Source organism: Syngnathus floridae, chromosome 12 (genome assembly GCF_059516105.1).
Source record: "Syngnathus floridae isolate MCC-2025c chromosome 12, RoL_Sflo_1.0, whole genome shotgun sequence".
NCBI lineage: Eukaryota > Metazoa > Chordata > Actinopteri > Syngnathiformes > Syngnathidae > Syngnathus > Syngnathus floridae.
Genome location: NC_142424.1, coordinates 5,636,534 through 5,654,132, shown reverse-complemented (window position 1 = coordinate 5,654,132; position 17,599 = coordinate 5,636,534). Strand labels below are relative to the sequence as shown.

At 39.5% G+C, this 17,599-nt stretch overlaps 2 protein-coding genes across 3 annotated transcripts; one reads left to right on the top strand and one right to left on the bottom strand.

Annotated features, from left to right (window-relative positions):
• Window positions 1-81: 81 nt before the first annotated feature.
• On the top strand, window positions 82-4,607 carry morn5 (MORN repeat containing 5). The gene is made up of 5 exons (XM_088392024.1): window positions 82-289; window positions 457-604; window positions 1,462-1,573; window positions 1,649-1,780; window positions 4,398-4,607. Exons 1-5 carry the CDS (start codon window positions 243-245, stop codon window positions 4,520-4,522), a joined length of 564 nt encoding a protein of 187 aa, XP_088248150.1. The 5' UTR covers window positions 82-242; the 3' UTR covers window positions 4,523-4,607.
• Window positions 4,608-5,603: 996 nt separating this feature from the next.
• On the bottom strand, window positions 5,604-16,630 carry lhx6a (LIM homeobox 6a). 2 transcript variants are annotated; one of them, XM_088392632.1, is made up of 9 exons: window positions 16,196-16,630; window positions 15,574-15,636; window positions 14,750-14,932; window positions 13,762-13,883; window positions 8,158-8,375; window positions 7,985-8,085; window positions 7,431-7,526; window positions 7,169-7,343; window positions 5,604-6,599 (listed from the first exon to the last, which is right to left on the bottom strand). In XM_088392632.1, exons 1-9 carry the CDS (start codon window positions 16,262-16,264, stop codon window positions 6,520-6,522), a joined length of 1,107 nt encoding a protein of 368 aa, XP_088248758.1. In that variant the 5' UTR covers window positions 16,265-16,630; the 3' UTR covers window positions 5,604-6,519. The 2 variants fall into 2 exon arrangements, with proteins under 2 accessions (XP_088248758.1, XP_088248757.1); XM_088392631.1 differs by having other exon boundaries at window positions 8,158-8,378; window positions 16,196-16,629.
• Between the last annotated feature and the right edge of the window lie 969 nt (window positions 16,631-17,599).

The following is a 17,599-nucleotide window of genomic DNA, read 5'->3' as shown; positions in this document are numbered from 1 at the left end:
TTTCAGTAATAATAATTTCAATTTCAGTGAGAGAAAAATATCACCACGCCAGACAACATGTTACCATGGTAACGGTACACACCGATGTCACTCTTTAAAACTATTGAACGTTTCTTGCACGTTATTGCAACAATATTTTTGTCTGTTTGGGGGGGAAATCTATTTCTGTCTCTTGTGTAGTACAGAAGAGGGAAAAAATATTTTGAGCAGACTGGTCATTGAAAGTAAATTAAGAAATAAAAATGGAGCTCACTGGAAGCAGTTATAAAGGGCCTACTCTAAATGCCAGGTAAGCTACTTTAATTTAATCAGTTTCATTAATACTGACCGACGCGTGAAAGCCGTAATTTAGTGTCTTAATAATTTTCAGTATTTATGCATATTTGAATAATTCAGATTTGCAGATACATATGCAGATTATACAAATGTTGACGTGGTGGTCTATTGTGTCATCAGGATGGAAGGAGAAGGGGAGTACACCTTCCCATCTGAGACCAAGTACATCGGGGAGATGAAAGATGGGATGTTCCATGGTGCAGGGGTGCTCCACTTTCCAAATGGAAGCAAATATGAGGCCACCTGGGAGAACGGCATTGCCACGCAGGTGTGGGGTTTTTTTGTGTGTGTTTGTCTGCACACATCTTCACATCAGTTACACTTCAAATTACATCTGCTACATGTTATTGCAATCACTCATTCTTGTAGCGGCTATTAGGTTTCTCTACGCCGTACTTGACAAAGGTGTATTCTGTCTTGCTCACATGCATTTACAGCAGCAATCAATTGCAATTATTATCATCAATTCAGATGAGGGTCACTTCAAATGATAGTCACGATGAACCGTGACTAAATTCAGCCAAGACTTCCCTGCACCTGCATTAATGCAACTACGCTAAGCCCAAACATTAAATCTGGGATGAGTAATGCAAGAGCATTTTGAAAAGAATAACCTTAATATAAAAAAAAAATAATGTCAGATTTAGCTTGGATTGGAAATGAATGCCATCGATTGAAACAGTCTCATTTGTTTTCCATGTAGAGACAAATGTAATGGAATTTTTGTGATTGGGTACTAAGCAAAGAAGCTGTTTCTAATAAACAACATTCCCCAACAATTATTATTTTTTTTCCTCTTATGAGCTTTTGACTGTACAAACACACGCACACACATATTGTACACATCAATTGTTTACCAGAGGGCAAATCCCATTGTCTCCCATTAGATTGGAATATCCATCTCGGCCTCGAAGAACAAGGAAAAAAAAAAAAGAAGACATTTAGCACGTAACCCCCAGGGTCTCACGTGTAACATTTTTGGGTTGGCTCTAACAAATAAGCTCAATGTGGTTCCACATTGTTATGAAGAGACTGTTATTCCACATGTTGAATAATTTGATCAAATTGCATTATTTGAGCAAACATTGTCTTCCACTGTGATTTCTTAAAAAATAAATAAATAAGGGATCATTCACTTTTGCTGACGGGCTGCCGTACCAAGAGAAGGAATGGGATTACTGCGATGGCAACGACAGACGCTTCTACACCGAGAGATGCAATGGCCTTCGACCAGCAGGTTGACATTTGACCTTTAAGACTTCACCTTTAAGATTGAGTGATGTCATGTTTGTCATTTTATTTTTTCATGAAGGTGAATCCCAGCTTACTGATCTACACCCCCCACGTGAAATTCCTGAAGGCTGTTATGATTGTGGAGATGGTTTTTATGACCCCGCTACGAGAACAATCACTTCCTACGATGGGACTTTCCTCAGGGAGGCTGGTGAGATAAAAATGTCATTCACATACTGCTTAATGGTTTTTAACATTTTGATAATCGTGTCAACTAAGGATGTTTCGATTACGATTTCAACCACCGATTCTGATACCGATATTTCTCAAGCTCGGCTGATACCGATTCCGATCACAGAGCTGATTATAATAAAGTTGTTTTATTTTTTTCAAATTGATAAATCTAAAAAAAAAATCATAACCAAATTTCTAAGCGTATGGTTTTTTTTTTGTTTTTTTTTTTTAAATGCTCCTGTATCCTGTATGGATTTCTTTTCCAAGCCAAGGAAGTGTAGGGGCATTTGTCAACACACGTGTAAACTCGGGATTTATTGCCTCATGGCTTCCCGTCCAGGATGCAATGATGATGGGACACGGGGAAGGAAAAAACCCCTAATCCATAGCAGGGCACATCTTAAGGAAAAAGGAAAGAGTGGGTGCATGCTCTTCTAACGGCCGCATGTAGGACAAGATGCAACTTGATGATAGATCCGGCTTAACTTCACTCTGCCTCCTTTAGTTACAGTTGATCGGTAAGATGGGTAAACATTCCTGCCTGGCACGGTGCCAGGATGCAGAACAATAGGATCCTCGGCTAATATTCCCCTAGAGGTCATGGGTTATTTTTGGACACTCACTGGAGACCGCACGTACTGTATGCTTGACTGAGGTGGGAGAAAGTCACACATTTTAGTCTCGAGTCTTACTGCACTATTTTTTTAAACCACCAAAACATTTTCTCAAGAAGAAGCAGAAATATATTTTATGCCAGCTCATGGAGATTTAAATTCTGAACCCCAACAAAACAGGTGACAGCAGTGACTTGACCTAAAAGTTCTCCATGCAGAGCCAAATTATGAACTTTTTTTTTTTTTAGTTATGGAATTAATTACAGTTTGTGTAGGCTCATTTGTAAACAGAAATCTCTTCGGGCAACCTCGCAGGCAGCTGCGGGGCTACCATATTGTTTGGCGCACTTTCCTGTTTCTGGGATAAGCACTTCCCTTCGAAAGGCCTCCACTGTGAAAAACATTCCAGCAAAAACACCTCGAGTGACTTAACCACAGGGCCCTCCCTTTGTCCGAGTCAGGCTGAGGTGTTCCGTGGACAGATAACATCAACCTGGGCCTTGAGAAGTGGAATATTTGAACCGCTGGCTGCGTGTACTGTAACATCTGCGAACATAAAACACCATTTGGGTCTCATCCAAAGAGCGGTTGCGCATGGATGATCATTTTTAAGATGTGTATCAAACCAGATGCTGTGTTGTTGTGTGATATTATCATAGAAGTGAATTGGGCACAGATGACTTACACATGTATCGTTTCATTCCATGTGTTGACATTTTGTTTTCACAATAAGATTGGAAGACTTCAAACGCAGATGTCTCCATTTATTGTAAATCGACTACATATATATTTTATTCTAAAGTTAATTCGAAATTTCATCGGATTATGTAAATCGGCAAAATGTGAATATTTACCAGCCACCTGTGTGCTCGATTTAAGCCAATTTAAATTGCCACTATCCAATCTGAAGAGGGCGCTATTACTCGGAAGACGTGAATAGGGGTCAATCTAATCATCATTAATGCAGGTTTTAGGGGGTCTCCTCTTGACCCGGTGACGAGGTACATGTAGTCCACCATGATTACATTTTACAACCGCAAATACGGATGGAAAATGTTTGCAGCTGCTGATAAGTTCTATTGACCAAACCCCCCTCCCCTCCTGATCAGGTAGGAAAAAGATTGGGGGAGTTTTGTGCTTCAAGTGGCTGTTAGCGTTGACGCCCGTCGCTGCCAAATTACACACAATCAGTCGGCAAACGGGACCTGTCCCCCCCCTCCCCTCCCTTGCCCGGCACAATGGAGCACCCCAAAGCCCCACGCGTGCTCCAACCTTTCGGGGTGAGGCCTGCACGGCGCTCAAGTGCATGCAGCTGCGTGCGCTCCAGAGAAGGGTGACTTCCCCTGCAATTAGCTTCACATTTCACTCGTAACAATTGCCGAACTGCGGCATTTTCTGCTCTTCTGGCAGTCCTTCTTTGGCAGAAGACAAAAAAAGGGGGAAAAAGAAGGGGCCGGCCATTTTGTCGAGGCTTATTGTTTATGGGTGTCTGAAGTGGCTGTGAGAAGTTATTTTCTCCTAATTGTGAGGCTTATCTTGATTTGACAAAATTTACTAGCCATGTGAATGGCACTTCACTGCTCAAGCTGCCTTTTACACACAAAGTGACCTGCGTTTTTAATTTGGCGGCTCAGTCGCTATTATGTCTCCTTTCATGCTGGGCGCGATTACGATTCCGTTTACAGACCGATAGATTTTTAAATGGCGGTCAAGTGGAAGACATTTTCCAGGGGGCCCCCGTCGAGCCTAATTTGATGTACAGTGAAACCCCGTTCATTGCGGGGGATACATTCCAGATTCACTCGCTATATGTGAAACTTTGCAGTAGACCACATTGAAGAACTTTTTTTTTTTTTTTTTTATAATAATAGTCAAAGATAGCAATGATGTGCCAAAATGTCCTCAGAAATATTATAACATTTAAAATAAATCCTATATTTTATAAATTCAATATCAAATGTATTTTTTGTTTTTAAACAGATGACTCGGAACACGAGTGGATATTGCGAACCTGTCGAGTGGCAGATGATACGATTTCCGACTTCTTCCAAGAAGAGGCTTCCTGTGTGGACCTGAATGAAGACGAGTCAATTGTTCATACATAATATTGTAATGTTTGCAATAGTAAAGCACTTTTATTTTTGGGTCACTCAGTTCAATAAATAATACATTGAATGGATAACTGATCAAGTTTAGGTGTTATCATTACATTTGCCAGGCAATTTATTAGGTTCAAGTACCTGCTACTTGTTTGTAAGGCCAGGTGACAGAATCCCAGAGCGGACTTGATCCAATTTGGAAAATACTCGGAAAAACCATGAGCTGCATAGAATCAATCATTCAGCACCATCACGTCGCTGCAACTGCCCTTAAATAGCCGCTGACTGGGAATAGGTGACAGGTGTGTCTCACTAGCGCCCTGCAATGGAGGCAGAAAAACTATAAAAATTTCTATAAAATACATCAATTTTTTTTTTGTATCTTTAAACCTAGACTTTCACAAATATGAGAGTAAATAAATAAAATGGAAGCTAATCATCCTTTCGTACCCCAAAATACTGTTAATTGCAGTAACAAGTAAACATGCTAACGTTAGCTTATAGTAAGGGTGTCAAACAAATTTTTTTCACGGGCCGCATTGTAGTCATAGCTTTTTTCGGAGGGCCATTATGACCCTCCAAATAAATGTATGAGCATCTCATATTAGATACAGTAAAAGCTACAAAACAAACTGACAAATAACTCGTTGTCTAATCAGACGAGTAAGAACTGGTCATATATTTAAAATAAAAAAAATATTATTAAAAGTGAAGACAATTTGCAATTCTAGTAATGACACACGAATTTGATGCACAATTTGTCTTTGCGGGCCACGTAATTTGATGTGGCGGGCCGTATCTGGCCCCCGGGCCTTGAGTTTGACACCTGTGGCTTATAGTGTAGCTGTGATTGCTACAGTATTAGGCTATTAGGGTCACACTTCAGGCAAATGCAATCTAAATTTTTTTTTTTTGTCTGTATCAGATTTTTTTTATGATGATCTGAACAGCTCGATTTATTTTTTTCTTTAAAATGTGGTCCTGAATTGGTTACGTAGCCGATGTTTCGCAATCGGACAGCATCGGAGACAGACATGATGCTAATCATATTAGAGAATGACCACCCAAGTCATCACATTCTGTTTTATTGCGTGTGTTTACACAAAACATCGATGATGCACAGTCTATCAAATAAACTTTTGTTTTCGATTCATTGTTGTTGTTTTTTTTCATTTTATTTTACAAAAACCAAACAAAAGTGCTTTACAGGGATTTTTTTTCCATCTCAATAAATACAAGGACGTTGAGGTTCACGTTGGATCTGCTTCTTTACACGATGGCCTTGGGATTTAAGTACATGATGCGCAGACCTTCCCCAACACACACACACACACGCACTCACACACACACACACAAAAAGTCACATCTTACTAGTAGGTTCCATTTTTGTCATTTTTGTACCAATACTGTTTCACTCCAAGCAAAGACAGGCATTATTTTATTTCCTTTTCTTTTCTTTAAGGAATGATTACTTTGACCAGTATGCAGTCTGTTTCTAGAAACCTGAAATTGACAAAATACTTCGACTTTGTGCTTTGCGGTCATCCTTCATTTTAAGCCATTGAATCCAATTGACATAATCGGCAATTGGAAATGACGCCTTGCGAGACAACGGGGTTTTGTTGCTGCGAGTCATTATGGACGATGAGTAAATTTCATTTTGGTGGACTTCCAAGGTCTTGCTGACCACAGTTTGAGCCCACCACTGTGTCAAATCCCCCCTCCCACCCGCTTCATTCGTTTGCAGCCCTCCAGAGGCTTCAGTCCTTCTGCTTGAGTCACTTCCACGCTTCCAAAACTCCTCCCGAGTCAAAACGATTCCACTTGTACGATGTGCGTGTGATCAATGACATCATACACGAGGAGGCGAAACATTCTCTCGCTCAGCCGAGCCGACTCCCGCTCGACCTCATGGTTGCCACGCGGGCATCAGTGATTGGAGGTCAAGGGTCAGGGTGGTGGGGTTTGCAGGGGTCCGAAAAGGTCGGGGTGGTAGCGGTGTGCTAGCGGCTGAGGGGCAGCTGGGGCAGCGACATGGCCTGATGGGGGAGACTCTGCGAGGTCAACACGGAGAAAGGGTGACCTGAAAAATACACACACACACATTGTGTATATTAAGCATGCAAAGAAACAGGTGTTTATTTATATACATATCTATATACTAACTGTGTTTAATTTATACAGTTTTTGTCATAAGTATTTTCATTCATGATAATATGTCTTCAATATTATTCAATACAATTATTTTGTAAATACATTTCATTATTATTATATTAATTATTAATTATTTTTATTAACACATTTGTTATTTTTGCAAGAGGTCAAGTACTGTGGTATTCTGATTTTTATTATTGTCAAAATAATCAAGTGTACGCTTTATTTAAATTATTATATAATTTAGGTGCAAATGCAAAGTGATGAGTTTTTTATTGCTGTAATTATTTTATTTTGAATGTTATTAGAGTCCACAGTATTTTGTTTGAAATTATATTTCACCATAATTGTAATAAGTCCATTATTTATTTTATTCATAATTCTAACTTCAAGTCACGTGATATTCAAGAGTCAAGTGAATATAAATTATTTTGTTTTATATTTATATTATTTGTGCATTCTCTATTATGAATTTACATGAAAAGCCAAAAGACGCACTGTCGATGTATCCATGTAGGGCAACCATGCGCGCCCGGTCTGGGCTGCCGAAGGGGGAGTAGTGAAGGTCATCGGGCAAAGACGAGGGTATCCTGGACTGGGGGTGACCCTGAGGGCCCCCGCTGTGCTGGGGCGTGTGCTTTTTGTGTCTTGCTCTGCAGTTTTGAAACCACACCTATAAAGAGTGATGCAGGCGCATATTGAACAAACGGGGAATGCTGACAGTCTTTTTCTATTTCAGCATCACAGGATGTGTACTCACCTGTATAACCCGCCTGCTGAGACCCGTCATGTCGGCTAGTTTTTGTAACGTTTGAGCATCTGGGTTGTTGTCCTGGGCAAACTGGGCCTGCATGATCTGCACAGACATTTGCAGTAGCACTAAGAAACAATTCAAGCATCCATGTTGGAAAAAAATATTTCAATGATAACACCAATCAACTGCTAATTTTAATCAGAGACGTGCAATACTGATTGTACCATGTGGAGGAAATTATAGCTAAAAAATTTCTGAAAACAATTCCACCTGTTGCTGCAACAAAAATCATTTATAAATATCACTAAACATATTATTATGAATAAATATATTTTAATTTAGAAACAAATTATAAATATTGTAGGACTCCAGATGCAATTATGGTATTAGATTTTGGTAAAGCGGGCCGCGTGTGGCCCCCGACCATATGTTGCCAAGCTTTGAATTAAAAGATGATTTCTTGACTCTACTTTTCATAATCACACATCGTTTTCTTTTCAGAGTGAAAATTACTCCACATTTGTCCTTTAATAGTGGTAATAGAATTTTGTTTTTGTTACCTGTAGCTGTTCCGCAGTGAAAGACGTCCGTGCCCTTTTGGCCGGTTTGGGTTGATTGTCTTGTTCTGTCGGAACCGCTCCCTCTAATGTGATACCATTGCCTGAAAAAGCACAGTAATTATATATTTTTTTGATAAATTATGGTCATTCAATTAAGCCAAGCAGCCACTCACCGCTCTCCGCAGCTCGCTTGAGATTCTCCACCATGGTGTCATAGTGGATCCTGCAGAGCACCTTTTCTTCCACCAGTCCAAACTCCTCCCCCGTGGAAAGTTGCCTCTTGCAAGAGTAGCAAGCGAAACACGCCAAGTGGTACGCGTTGCCTCTGGCGCGCCGCACCCAGTCGCTGGCGTAGATCTGGCGCCCGCAGCGGGCGCACTTAGTACCAAACCTACTGTGAGGGACAGAAGAAGAGAACCACTGAGGAACAGGAAACACAATACAGATCCATGCTATCATGGCTAATATGTTTTGGGAATGTGAGAGGAAGCCAGGGGACCTGGAAAAGGCCCACGCAAGCACAGGAAGAACGTGCAAATTCCACACAGGACTTGGAAAATCAGATCTGTAAGGCAGACGGACTCACCACTTTGAAATTTGAATTGGATTGAAAATATTTTTTTTAATTCAATGCTAGCGTTCTAATTAAAATGACTGAGCTGGAAAATTGCCATTAATTTTAAATAATTTTAAGTAAAATTGCTATACTGGGATATATAGGTTTAAAATTATCTGTCATTAATTTGGGGGAAATTTTATGGGTAAAAAATACGACAGTGTCGGTGCTTGGTATCGGTATCAGTGACTACTGGAGAAGTGAGCACTGTGAAATTATTTTGACACTCCTGAAGGCTTCAAGGTTGTGGCCAGATTGCAAACCCAGACGAGATCATAAGGCAGACGTGCTAAACACTACCACAGCGCGCTACCCAACTATTTGCCCAACTTTATGGAGGCTTGAAGAAACCTTGTGACTTAAACGTAAAGTCTCCCAGTTGAGCTTTAAATGCAAACAAACCAACACCTGCAATTTCCTGACTGATGACTGAAATCCCTGACACACGTGTGCACTTCACTATGGCAGTTTCCCAGAGTTGAAAATGAAAAAAGAGTTTATGACATCACTCCGTGTAGCGGCTGTAACCGATAGTAACAGTGAGGTCAGGCGGTATTATACAGGAAGGATCGGTATATGGAGACGGGTGGGGGCACCAAGCCAGCGGATGAGGCTTTTGGAAAGCGAAGGTAAACGTTGCGAGGACAACAAATGATTAACGACAGCCGCGGCTGAAATGAGGCGTTAATATCTGAAATAAACACATGCTGCTTGTTGGAACTGTTCACTTGGTGGTAAATGTGCTTGAGGACAGAATGAGACAAACATTGTGGTGATGGAGGCACAGCAGACCTTGTAGGTTTGATGACGCCATTTTTTTTAAACATCAGTAAAGCAAATATAATAGATATAAAATATAATGTAAAGCAAATATAATAGATATAAAATATAATTTATTTCTATATCAAGTTCATTAACATGACACAGTTTGAAATGTAATTCAAATGTGTCCCTACTTAGACACTTGATAGACAAAATAATCAATTAGCACTCAAGCTAGCCGTCAGTCTTATGTCTGTGTTGGATTTTTTTTTTTTTAAATTCCTGTATTGGATTATTTTGGTGTATAAGAACTTCAGACATCATCAATGACATCAGATATCAATTTCCCTATGTTCTATTTCCCAAAAGTCGATTAGTCAACTAGTTATTAGTCTTCTGTGTTTTACGCTAGTGGTCAACAAACCACGCGGTTGTAATTAGCATCCTGCTAATCAGTCAATTTACAGAAAATTTACGACTTGCTTGTCTGGATCTGCACGAGTCAGACATATAAATTAGTCACGAATGAGAATAGCGGAAAGTCTTGCTAGTTTTGGCTAGTACGATTGCAGGTGGTCTTATAATCGTTCTACCAGCAGCTCCATCCAGACTGGTGGCACAAACTTCAAAATGTCAATATTGTTCAATTTGACTTCATCCAAGATAAACAAAGACAACTATTGCATCATGACACAAAGCTTTTTGTGAAGGAGACATAAAAGTCATAATATCCACTACGACTATAAAAGCCGAGGAGCAAGGACACAAAAAGCAGGGGAACATCGAGACACGCTTGTGAGATGTGAAGAAACAAAAGCAAAGGGAAGGAAAGGGGTGAATTAGGGATGGCTGGTACGGCGGCGGCGGCGGCGCGGTCGGGGGATTTGCAGTGGGGGAAGTACAAGGGCTGCCACTTGAGTGGGTTTTGGCAGAAAACCAGCCCACTCAAGTCCACTCTGTCTGGGATGAAAGCCCACTGTTGTGCCCTGAATCCTCACAAGCGTCTTCTCCTCTTTTGGGTGCTCCCTCCATCCATCCATCCAGTTATATTCAACTACTCTAGTCTATTTATAGCCTAGCCTAGCATGCCTGAAGGTCGCGTTTACTTCCCTAAGTGGTGGGAATTTTATATTCTTACCATATGAGGCATACATAAATAATGGAAAGAAATGAAGACTAAAATGTCCAGCATACACATCTTATTAAAAAATCTGCCATTTATTGGAGTTCCAATCAATAAAGTCCATATCCTGTAAAATGATCTTAACAATACATTTCTCCATTTATGATAATAAGTCAGTTGTGGTGACTTTGGAATAAATTTTGCCTAAATTGTTACTGAAATAGTCCAATAAAGTAATTCTGGCGACAAATGGACTTTGTGGCTTATAATGTAGCGCAGTGGCGCATGGTTCCGGATTGTTATGGCGAGCTACCATCGTGCGATACAGTAAAAAGCAAAACATTGTGGGGCTGAGCGACTAATCTAGCATGACAGCTTGTCAGCTCGATACTCTGTGGACAAAATCCAGAGAACGCTGCAAATCATCACTCATTTCAAGGCCCCCGCCTCTGCTATCTCCCTTCCCTATTTTTCTGAATCAAGATCCCAGAGTTGGAATAATATTAAGAGTGCTTGCTGGAAAAAAAAAAATAAAAACAGACCATCTAGCATTTCCTTTTTTTTTTAACACATTCACTACCATTGACGACTAAAGACGACCATTTTAACCGGACTGGCGATGAACGAGTTAATCGCTTGTGATTTTGTATCCAGCTTACAAAGGAAGGAGATCTATAAATAATCATTTCAATCATGCACAATATGCAACATTAATTCAGGAAGTGTGGAATAATTGAGCCTTTGTATGACAGATGTCTTATTATCATTTTTGATTAATTCCAAAAGAGAAACGTGCAATTCTACATGCGGCTGGTTGCTATGGAAACCTAATCACCTAACCAGAGGTGGGTTGATGAGTAATTACTGCGACAATTCAGCCACACACACGCACACGATTCGCTTAACAAAGCTAGCTCCGGGTACAGTACAAGCACCCCGATGTGCTCCTGATTGAAACAGCGATGCCACTTCCTGTGTGTGTGAGTGTGTGTGTGTCTATGTGTGTGTAAGATCCGAAATCCTGGAATTTAGGTTTGAGCAGCACAGTGAGAACTCTGTCTTGCACTTCTATCCTAATGCATACATTAACTTACTCCATCTACCTCATCTCAACGCAAACACACAGACACACACACACACACACACTCTGATTTCCTGCCATTACGTCCCATTAAAGCAGCTGTCAGTCCAAAGCCAGATGAGGGAGTGACATAGATGAGGAAACATCTCCAGAGGTTTTGAAAGTGCGCCCAAAAAATCTGGACACACTGTTTAAAGTTAAATTAGAGAAAGGGGGAAAGAAAAAAAAAACAAATTGGATTTTTCTATTTACAGAGGTGACTATCATCACATCTGCTGCTTAATAAAATTGCCTATTTTCATTCCTGATATTCGTAGTGACGAAACATATAATTATGCAAATGAGTACCGACCTAGGTCTATTGTCAAACGTTTTGAAATTTTTTTTGTCATCACAAGGAAAGTATCTGTCCGTCCAGTTCATTGCTGATGAACATCTCACCATGTGACAACCATTTCGACCTTTCCTAACCACTTCTTCGCTCGCATATACTCAACGTCCTATTTTACATATTTAATAATGGCTCACAGTCAAAGGAGCAGTTTGGGGGCGCAAGAGGTGATCGGTGAGGGAGCGTTTAAACGGAAAGAGGTCAACTGGAGTATTAGTACCAAGATGGCAGAGCAAACAGAAATGTGTGTTGTGAAAATAATAAAAAGCAAATGATTGACAGCTGCTGGACATGCGTAAATAAACACAGAGCCCGGGGTGTGTTTGTGTTGCTGTGTCAAGCGAGGTGATGTACAGTACATGATTGCATTGCTATACACAAATCGGGCCGTGTGGATTGAAAGGCCGACGTGTCTGTTCGTTTAGAATACGAATCGCATTCAGATGACAAAAAAAAGGTGCTGACCAGGCACTCGGGGCGGTCTAATTGCTGGTCTGGAGGTCTGGGGTGGAGGACAACTAATTGCTGGTGATTATAAACCTCAGCCGTGGTTTTGTGTCAGGTTTCGATCACGCGTTGACATTTGTGTCCTTACGCCAGGATTTTCAGGCCGAAACGCAAACACATTAAATGATTCTCAAAAGTGTGGTTTGTGAAAGAATCACTGGCTGAGTACAGTTTGGTTGTGTTTTCATTTTTGCCATCAATGCATTTGGGGTTAAATTTATAAAACATTTTAGGTCACTCAATAAAAAAGTCATTCACGGTCACATGTTCCAGCTCTACATTTAATTCGGCACATGTGATAAAATGTGAGATCAAACTGTTTATAGAAAACAGTAGAAATCCACCATCTTGCTCTCCGCCCCCTTATCCTCTTCCAAAATGATGAAGTGACAACACCCTGTGTTTGTCCCTGACTGATTGCATCATACATGCATGTGTTTTTTTATTCGAGGAAAAGAAAAGCTCAAAAATATGTTTTTTTTTTCCATGCTGGCAGTCTTAGAGACAGTTATTATTGTATTTTATCTAGTTGTATTATTTAACACCTGTTGATTGCGGCGCTATCCAGGTTTTTGCTTTCAGCGTGATTGCAAAATGATCAAAAACCATGTAAACAAGAAAAATAATCTTTGTTTTCCTGCCTTATTATAAGCAAACTGACATTTTTCCACCTTGATTTGGTCACATTGCAACGTCTTTATTGTTGTTTATACCTGCATGTAATATTACACTCAAGAAAATGTAAAATGAGACTAGATTCATAAATATAATTAACGTCATTTTAGTATTGTGTTCATAGGTAAAATCACAAATAATAATATGTTTTCATATTTTTTATCAACTCTTTCATTGACCTATTTATGAAAATTCTTTCTTTCAAAATAAAATATTTTTCAAACAAAATGCATGTGTCTAATTAAAAATATGTTATTCAATGTTGTGTTTGTTGTTATGTTATATTTACTATGCTGCTCGTACGCAGGAATAAATAAGTAAATATTCCATGATTATATTCAAGTAAAATAAAATACATAATAAATAAATAACTAATTCAGTAAATACAAGGATTCATGAAGGTTAAATGGGAACTCTACGTCATATGTGCATGTATTGTGCATATTATATTTATTTTAAAAAAAACTAATTTATGCGCGTCGTTTCAAGCAATCAATCTATTTTGTGAGCGTCTCAAAGAGGAAATATTAAAAGAGCGTGTGAGTGTTTGATGACAGGAGATTTTATCAAAGATCAAAAAATGGTGTTTTGCAAATAAAGTCGTATCGTAAACTTACCCTACCTGAAATAATCCATTTTACAGAAGATCTCCTTGTTTTTGATGTAGCAGCTACTGTGCTGACGTAACGACGTCCGGCACACGGAACATTCCAGGCAGCGCACGTGCCAGATCAGGTTGTTCACCTGCGCGTGCACGCAAACACACACACAAGCACACATTCCCATTTTTTTACACGTAGCAATTATATATCGACACGTATTTAATTTAACATGAGAAGTAATAAAAAAAAATCGAAATGAAAAGAGCGGTTGAATTCGTCTCTATTTTTGCGGACACCATTTTGTATTCATTGATAAATGGATAATCGTTCCGTAATTTATTCCAAGTTAGGCAAATCATGTTAATATCTGCTAACATTTAATATTTTTTAAAAAAGGAGGTATTACACCCGAAAAGGGCCATTATCATTTTTTTAACCTGGGCCAGAATGAAATAGAAAGACAAATTGTATTTTTCATTAAAAAGAAATACTGGCAACAGCTTTAAAAAAACGTACCAGTTATTATCATCCTTCAAATGTGTCTATATCGTAAAATAAATCAAATCTGGCATAAACTATTCGTTTATTTCTGAAAATACAATAGACACGTGTCTATTATGCAGCGCAGGATATAAAGCAGAAGCTTTTAAAATAAAAAAAACGAATTAAATTTCATGGTTTCATATCTGAACTTGTATTAGCAAAAGTGAGAATTGTTTCATTCGAAAATAATCTTGATGGATACAATTTAGCAGCACGGTGTAACTACAATGCAAAAAAATATATAATCAAAATGTCGTTTATTCTCACACTTAATCGTATTTTTCAATTTATCTATTAATAATTCCATGTTCAAATGTCACGTAGAAGAAAACGAATAAAATGTGAAATTCTCTCCAAAAGAAATGGTCGCCATGTTTGTAGTTTTGTTTTGAAATTCAGCATCCAGGCCTCCAACGCAAGAAACGAAGACCTCAATCATAAAATCAACATATGGAGGGCGCTCACCTTGAGCAGGTATCGGTCCAGGATCTCCAGGCCGCAGCTGGCGCACACGTTCTTCCCGGTGGAGTGCCCCGAGCTGGCGGTGGAGGTGGGCGAGCACACGGAGGGCGTGGACGGCGTGCTCGGAGAGGAGCGCGTGTCCTCCCGCTCCATGTTGGACCGCTGGGACTCCGCGTCCGACTGAGACTGCGTGGAAGAAGGGGGTGGGGGGGCACCCACGAATCAGAACCGAGTGTCACACACAAATGCACATGCACACGCACTCACGCGTGCACGCTAATTTGCACCGAGATAGCGTTTGCTCGTCTGGGTGACGTGGACAAAATTAATAAAGAGTGGAAACGTAATTTTTTTGTAAATTACCAAAAGCCAAAACAAAAACTTTCATTCTTTTTTTAGTATTATAAATTATTTCATCTGTACTATTTTATTATATAATTCCCGTATAATTTTCATGCACTATTTTACAATATTTTGTATTATTGTTTAATTAAATCATCATCAACATTCTTTATAGAAGTACATTTTGCAATTTAAAAATATAAAACCTAGTTTCATTTTTTTTCTCCAAATTATTCCTCATGCAAAAGTTCTTCATGTACAATAACGTGCTTCATTCATATCAGGACATTGTGTGCTTTTATAATATTTCATATTTCAGAATTGATTTATATCTTCTTGTAAATGTCTTTTGACAGAAATATAGAGATTTTCCGATCACCACATTATTGAAAACAAATTTCAGCGCGCAATGATTTTCAAATAGCTCAACGTGCAGTCTTTTTTTTTTTTCTTCCTCAAATAAAATAATGTTAGATCGATCTTACCATTTGCGTTTGTTTGGAGTCCACGCTGCAGCCCGCAGCACTCTGACGCTCACAGCAGATCACCTACAGCCAAACAGACAACTTCATCAAGTATGTACCTTTCCACGACTGTCATCCTCTGCGTGATATATCAACCAGTGTGAATGATCTGTTTTATATACTCGCTTTAATAACCCCCCCTCCCCAAGCAACCCCCCCTCCCCTTTGGCAACAAAAAGACACCTTTAAATGAAGCGATCTCAAATTGGCTGTCTGGAATAATAACGTTTTTCCCTTGCAATCCAGGACACGCGTGGAGATGAGGGGGGGTGTCGGGGGGGGGGGGGGGGGGGTCGAGGGGGTAAACTACCTGCAATTACAAATAGCTGGCGGATAAGAGGTTGCACAAGTGTCTATTTCATGTGCCAATCAGGAGGCAAGTGACGGATCAAGCAAAGAGTTGCAAATGTGATTTCTCTTCAACCCCCAGCACTTAAATGCGTGGAATTAAAATCCTATTTTTGTTTTTGTCTATAGGTGTTATACTGCATTCAAAAGCGAGTTTATCGACTTTAAATTAAGAGCTCAACGTAATGTCAAACAAAAATAAAAATATTTAGGATTTAAATATAAAAAATCTTACCTGCTTCGTGGTGGACAGAACCGCGTTGCCCTCTGACAGAGGGGACAAAACTTCATTTTTCCAGTACATCAATCCCCTGGAGCCTCAAAGCGAGTAGCAGTCAAGCCGGGGAAGAGATGTCGATGGGCGGCCAACTGAGCTTCGACCATCCGATGCTCGCACGAGACGATCCTCTCCTCCTATATATATATTTTTTTTAAACCAGGTTTATTTCTCCTATCCCGTCTTTACGAACGTTGTTCCTCCCGATGCTCTCTTGCGTGCTGAAGCAAAAACTGCGTTTGCGTTGTGGGAAGACATGCAGGCATGTGCGCATATGCGCACCCTCCCCTTGTGCACGCTACGTCTTCGCTCACTGGTGGGATGGAGTTGTGACTTTACAGGAAGTAGAACTTGCACGCAGCTTCTTATTCCTCCACGCAAACGCTTTCCAAGATGCACGAGCGGGTGGGGACTGAGAGCCTGCAAAGAATAAAGTTAGATGTCCGTGGACTGCCTCTTTTGGGGCGGGTGTTTTTGCATGCATGCACATTTGCATATCTCAAGATTAACTGCGGAAAAACAAGCAATTGAAATGACAGAGTCTTGATATGTCATTGGAAACGCAAAAGCACATTTGCGTCTCTATTCATTTAAATCAAGACACGTGGTGTTAACTTGCTTATACACATAATTGTTTTAATTATAATGTTTGGTTTGACGCATGAAAACTGAAACAATGGCTGAATTACGACACAGAAAACATTTCACAATATACAATACATTTTATTTAACTGTCACACAGGTGCCAAATGTCAATATTTGCAATTATTTTGAAAGGGAAAAAAAATAAAGCGAAGTAAAAGAGCCCACACACGTTTACATTGTCTCCCAAAACTACATTCAAACATAATACACAAAATGACACAAATTAGAATCGTTAGCTAAACCAGCATTTTGAAAATGGGGTCGATCGTGTGTGACATTTAATTTAGGAACAGACATTAGGATGATTGCCAGCGATTTAATGCATAAAAGAGGTAAAATTGGTCTTTTTGTTGCAAACCAGCAAGGATTTAGTTGGTCGTTAAGCATTGTAACAAACGCGCTATATTTTCTAAGCAATTTGGATGCAATAGTTTGCACACCCCTCGGTGCGCATTAATGAATAGTTTAGTTTATTAATTTGATTAATTAGACGTGGACGTTTAACTGAAATTAAATTGTTTGTGGTGTATGGATCGTGTTTCTTTTTGAGAGAAAATATTTTTTTGATTCGACACAATCAAAGTAAAAAAATAAATATAACGAATGCCTCAAAGTAAGCTTTGGCAGGAAAAAAATAAATAAACGAGCTAAATGCGTTGCTATTATTTTACATGGTTCATTTATGAGATTATATTATATTACCTGATTTGGATTTTT

Excerpts from the sequence above, each read along its gene's own strand:
- lhx6a (XM_088392631.1), bottom strand. The coding sequence starts at position 16,264 with ATGTACTGGAAAAATGAAGTTTTGTCCCCTCTGTCAGAGGGCAACGCG. Across the intron at positions 14,933-15,573 it reads ACTCCAAACAAACGCAAATG|TCTCAGTCGGACGCGGAGTC; the intron begins GTAAGATCGATC and ends TCTTCCACGCAG. Across the intron at positions 7,527-7,984 it reads TCACTGCGGAACAGCTACAG|ATCATGCAGGCCCAGTTTGC; the intron begins GTAACAAAAACA and ends ATGTCTGTGCAG.
- morn5 (XM_088392024.1), top strand. The coding sequence starts at position 243 with ATGGAGCTCACTGGAAGCAGTTATAAAGGGCCTACTCTAAATGCCAG. Across the intron at positions 605-1,461 it reads AGAACGGCATTGCCACGCAG|GGATCATTCACTTTTGCTGA; the intron begins GTGTGGGGTTTT and ends TAAATAAATAAG. Across the intron at positions 1,781-4,397 it reads GACTTTCCTCAGGGAGGCTG|ATGACTCGGAACACGAGTGG; the intron begins GTGAGATAAAAA and ends GTTTTTAAACAG.